The following is a 5,771-nucleotide window of genomic DNA, read 5'->3' as shown; positions in this document are numbered from 1 at the left end:
CTCATTTTACCATCATATTTGAGGGACAATTTTGCTGAGTATATTATTCTTGGTTGAAAATTTTTCTCTTTCAGGGTTTTATATATACCATCTTATTGCCTTCTCACTTGCATGGTTTCTTCTGAGAAATCAGAACTCATTCTTACTGGTTGTCCTTTGTAAGTAACTTTTGTTTTTCTCGTGCTGCTTTTAGGATTCTGTCTTTGTCTTTGGTTTTAATGAGTTTGATGATGATATGCCTTGGTGATTTTCTTTTGGGGTCTATCCTGTTTGGTATTCGTTGGACTTCTTGAACAGATATATTCTCATCTTGCATCATGTTAGGAAAGTTCTCTTCCAAGAAATCTTCGACAATTTTCTCAGTGGTTTTATTTTTCTCTTCCTGTTCTGGAATTACAATGACACATAGGTTATTCCTTTTGATCGTATACCACATGAACCTTAGGCTTTCTTCATTTTGTTTTGATCTTTTTTCTGATTGATCCCTTTTCATAGAAGTATTCAGGTATTTGTCTTCACTCTCATTAATTCTGTCTTCCACTGCATCTGTTCTACTCCTTTGCCCTTTAAATGTTCTATCTATTTCTGACAATTTAGTATTAATCTTCTGGATTTCTATCAGTAGATTTTGAATCATTTCTAATGTTTCATTTATTTTGTCATTTTGTTTTTGTATTTTCTTCCAAAATTCTTCTAGGGTTTTGTCTGTGTTTTCCTTGATCTGTTTCAAAATCGATTGAAGATACTTAAATATAATTCTTTTGAATTCCTTATCAGGGAGTTCCAATGCTGTTTCTTCCTCAGGAATGTGTTCTGGATCTGTATTCTACTCCCTTGTTTCTACCACTTTATCTTGCTTCTTTGTGTGTACTGTGATGGTCTGCTGTCTCCAAGACATTGTGACATTGTTGTATTTAGATCTCTTTTAACTGTTTGTGACGAGCAGCCAAGAGTGAGTCTGGCTCTTCTTGGTGGTTGTTTATCATAGGCCCATTGATGAAGAAGGAGGTGGTAACTCTCACTCAGTAAGTGAAGTTTTCTAGTAATCCATGCATCCAGGATGTCTTTGTGGTTCCTAGCAAGCAAAGTCTGTTCTTAAGTCCCTAGAACCTGGGAGAACGCTGTCACTTTAAATATCCAAAATGGTCAAGCCACTTGTAAACATTCAAAATATGGCTTCATCCTCTAGACAGGCAAAAGTCCACAGCTCAGCCTGCTTTCCTCTTCTCTGCTTTCCCTTTTATTTCCCAGCCACCAGAACAGTCCTCTGTACAGTTCCTAGCTAGCAGGGCTGATTTTTAGGTTAGTTCTTAGGTTCTACCACCACTTGGCCATATCCAAGCTGTCTGTGCCATCAGGATCACTGCCAGACCACAGCTCCATATGTCTCCTTTTTTGGTGTTTTCATGCAAATTCTTCTGCTCATTGGAGTTTAGTCCACTTCTATATACTTCCCTTCAAAGCTCAGGGGTCCAGGATTATCTTCTGTATCTGTGTTAATTGGTTACCCTTTTCTTTGTTGAAGAGCGTCTGTGCAGTCTTTCTGCCTATTCCACCATCTTACCGGAACTCATGTACGTTATTTTTCAAGCATGTCTAAATTATTCATTTTAATTAAAAAAAAAAAAAAAATCACTTATCTTTTCCTGTAAGTTTTTTTATTTTTTTAATTTTTAAATTTGTTTATTTAAAAATCTACTAGGTTGAATGCTGGTTATATAGGGTACGTATGCATATACAAAATCCTGAATAATAAAAAGCTGTATTTCTGGGAAAAATTAAAATAGATATTCATATGCCAAATTTATTTTTTTTAAATAGGATCTTTCATTCTCACCTAAGTCAGTATAATAAACACAAGCTCCAAAAAAAAAAGAGCCCAAACTAATAAATATGATATGGTAATTTTAGAGTTGGACTACTTCTATACATAAGAACAGTTATTCTGTTAATATGTTTCAGAATCAGGAAGTCCCTTATAAAAGCCAGTGGTAGTGTTAAATGGCAGCTTGGGGTCAAGGTAGAGGGAAAGTTTTTGAATTCCCATAATCTAATCTTTGAGCTGCCTTAAAGCCACCTCAAAGAAGTATAAATTTTTCATAAAAATACTTCTGAAAATCACTCTTCCATGTTCTATCAACCATGCTATCATCTCTAACCCTTCGAGATATATGGGCTGCAACTGAAAAAAAACAATGCCTTCTATTTCAAAACATCAGTATCACACTTGTTATTAGGTTTAACATGTACACACACAATACAAACAAAGGATACTAGTATTATAATGTGTGTATGTTTATGTTTCTGGTGAGGCTTGGAGGGGTACTATCAAAATCATATGCTATACTATTTCCATTGCTTACAGATAAGGTTTGGATTCAAGATAAAAGCTACCCACTATTTCCCAACTGTTTCCTGAAGACTGCCTAGGATTTATAGTATAATTATTATCCACATTTAGATATTTACTGCCCTAGAAATGTTTACTAATGTTTTTGAGAGCTTAAAAAAAAATGTATCTGAAAAAAACCCAAAGTAGTTTTAAACTCCTGAGGATTTAAGAAAGTAAAATACTGAGAAACTCTCTTTGGTTGATGTGATTAGCATAGGGACCTGAAAAAATAGGGAGGAAAAAATTCAATGCTGTCTATATTTAGCATCTTATGCTCTTAAACAACAATTGGTAGAAATTGGGGAATATATTCTGGCTCTTCTGTTTCAATTACTAGTGTGAAGAAAAATTCATAAATTGTCTTCTTTAAATAATTAAGAAATCATTACAAAGTTGAAAATAGTCAAAGATAATCATATATTATTCTAAAGAAAATGTATTTATAAAGTGTACTTTTCAATAGTACTTTTTCTACTGTTGCAATAATAAATCCGAGTATCTATTGTCAAAATACTAGAGCTCTGGTAGCATAGTGCCTAAGGCATTTGACTGCTAACCAGAAGGATGGCAGTTCTAACCCACCATCCACTCCTCAGAAGGAAGTTTGGGCAATCTACTTCTGTAGTGGTACCGCCTCAGAAACCCAAGGAGGGGTTGCTATGAGTCAGATGTGACTTGATGGCAGTAAGTTTGGTTTGGTTGAAGTTTAAAAGCTGTCATAGTAACAATTCTTTTGCAACATAATCAATAGCCTAAAAAATTATCAGATATAACTTGGCACTCTTCAAAAAATTTTTGTGTCTTCTTTTCAGTATCATTATAATACATGCTATTGTGATATACTTTTCTTCTGGCCTGTTAAGTATTTTTCATTAGGTGAAATGATTTCTTGAAACTGTTGCTATTTTCATGCATCTATCTCATTTTATAAAACACTATTTTATACTTAAAGCCTAAAGACAATCTGCAAATATTACTCAGATTTACTTGAAATCAAGTCAGAAAAAACAACACTTTTTCTTCATCATGTAATTTTAGCTATCTTTATATAAGAACATACAGTATATATGAGATGCACTTTGCTCTGAAACTTATTTAATAAGTGCCTTTTTCACCCTCAGAATTTTACAATAAAAAAATATCAACCATATAAATGACACAGAAACACAGCTACATGAGAAACATAACAAAAAAATCACAGAAAGCATAATGACAACATAAATATATCTTACTCTTTGTAGTCCTTGGTACCAATCATCTTGATCATACCAATGTGAAATGTAAGTTATCCAAGCCATAGAATGTTTCTATTTTAATCAAGGCAATTGGAAATTCAGCATCAGAATAGTCAGCACCTAAAGTAACAACAACGTGGTTCAACTAAACAAGCTTTTGTGATGTTTAGTATAATAAGCTGGATCTACACAAACATCTTAACTAAAACAATTTGGTAATTTTCAAAAAACTAAAACCTATTGACACTGAGCTCTGGTGGTATAGTGCCTAAGACATTTGACTGCTAACCAGAAGCCTGGTGGTTCAAACCCACCAGCCACTCCTAGGGAGGAAGACTGGGCATTCTACTTCTGTAGAGATACAGCCTCAGAAACCCAAGAGGGGGTGGCTATGAGTCAAATCAACTCAACAGCAGAGAGTTTTGTTTTTTTTTTTAATGACACTGAGTCAATTCTGACTCAATAGTACCCCCTACAGGACAGAGTAGAACTGTTCCACAGGGTTTCGGAAGGAAGATGGGGCAATCTACCTCCGTAGTGATCCTGCCTCGGAAACCCAATGAGGGGTCGCTATGAGTCGGGTGCGACTCGATGGCACATAACAACCACCACCAACCACTCCTTGGAAGGAAGTTTGGGCAATCTATTTCCTAGTGATATCACCTTGGAAACCCAAGGAGGGGTCATTATGAGTTGGATGCGACTCGACAGCAGTGTGTTAAGTCTTTATGAAAGCAGACTGCCACATTTTTCCTCTTGTGTAGTGGCTGGTTTGGTTAGTAGCTAAGTACTTTAACCATGGTGCCACCAAGGCTTCGTTTTCAAATAATAGTGTCTGTTAAAAGAAAAAAAAAAGCTAAATTAGAAAATGTAAGTTTATATTCAAATAAGAATAAAAAATCAAATGATGATGTTGCTTTACAGAATCTGAAAATGCTGTATCAAATATTTCATCAAACTTACAACTGACATTCTATAAAACAGCTTAGATTCAAGTTTTGTAAGAAATAGGCAAATGATTTTTTAAAGTTACCAAGTTAAAAATAACAGATCTTAAAAAAAAAATCAGGAAGCAGAAATGAGTTCCATTTTCAACCTCAGGAGTTGGACATAAAACTAGAAAAGTTCTAGCTGAAAAGATGCACAGTGACAAGGTCAATCATAGACTTATATTTGTCACAAGTAAATATTTGAGAGTTAAATAATTTTTATAATTAGCTGATTCCTTACTACCTAATTGTCTCAAATGTTTAAAGACATTGCATCACTTAATTCAGATCTGATATGTTGCATAGAGATTCAAAACCACACAAATTAGGTTACATTTTATTTGTATTCACTTCTTGAATTTTTTTTTTTTTTACTAGGTATAGTACATAAGAGATTTCTTGGTACATTGGAGAATATGTGAACTTCAAAATAGTCTCCATAATGCTTATTTGTTTCACCACTCAAGGTGAAACAAATTCCAAGTGATCCTTCCCTGACAAAACTCATCAAACCTTTACACTTCAAAGGAGAAAAAGAGAGAGAACAATTTGAGTAAATTAATAGTTTCATGCTTCATATACAAATAGTAAGATAGCTTCTATTCTGGCACAGAAAGATACACTTGCAATACTTTCTCTCTCTCTCTCTGTATATATATATATATATATATATATATATATATATATATATATATATATATGGCAGGTTGGGAAGTTTTATTTCTATTATGATTCCTTATTCTTTAGAAGTATTTCGAAAAATCTTTGCTTGAAGCCTCAGTTCAAATGTGTGGGAATACAGCTTGCACAGGAAGCTGCAGGAGTGGCATAATTCATTGCTTAATTTGTTTACATCTTGATATCTTCTCTGAATCTGGACCCTGGTTACTCTGTCCTATCACTTTAGTTCCCACCAAACCCTTCCGGATTCGTCTTCTTCATTGTTGTCAATCTTGTCTATTTTGGGTCAAGCTTATCCTATTTTGAATTGTAACTCTTTGCTATGTCCTGCCTTAAGCTTCTTTACCCCAACTTGAACCTCTATCTAGCACTCAACCAATAAATTTAATTACCTTGTCACTGCTTCAGTAGTCCCAGTTTCTCTCTTAATATACTTACTTCTAACCATACCAAGCTCCTAAACTCCATTTCAAA

The 5,771-nt window shown here is 34.2% G+C and overlaps 1 protein-coding gene across 1 annotated transcript in view; it reads right to left on the bottom strand.

The window, feature by feature from the left end:
• Nucleotides 1-3,690, bottom strand: part of WDR17 (WD repeat domain 17) — a 170,482-nt gene extending 166,792 nt beyond the window's left edge. Inside the window, exon 1 of the mRNA XM_042782268.1 lies at nt 3,625-3,690. Coding sequence (XP_042638202.1) covers nt 3,625-3,690 — 66 coding nt within the window. The remainder of the gene's footprint in view (nt 1-3,624) is intronic.
• Nucleotides 3,691-5,771: the final 2,081 nt, after the last annotated feature.

This window comes from Orycteropus afer, unplaced genomic scaffold, assembly GCF_000298275.1.
Source record: "Orycteropus afer afer isolate SDZICR_OR568_19922 unplaced genomic scaffold, OryAfe1.0 scaffold00278, whole genome shotgun sequence".
NCBI classification, from domain to species: domain Eukaryota; kingdom Metazoa; phylum Chordata; class Mammalia; order Tubulidentata; family Orycteropodidae; genus Orycteropus; species Orycteropus afer.
Note: the sequence above shows the minus strand (reverse complement) of the source record. Positions and strands in the feature narration are given on the sequence as shown.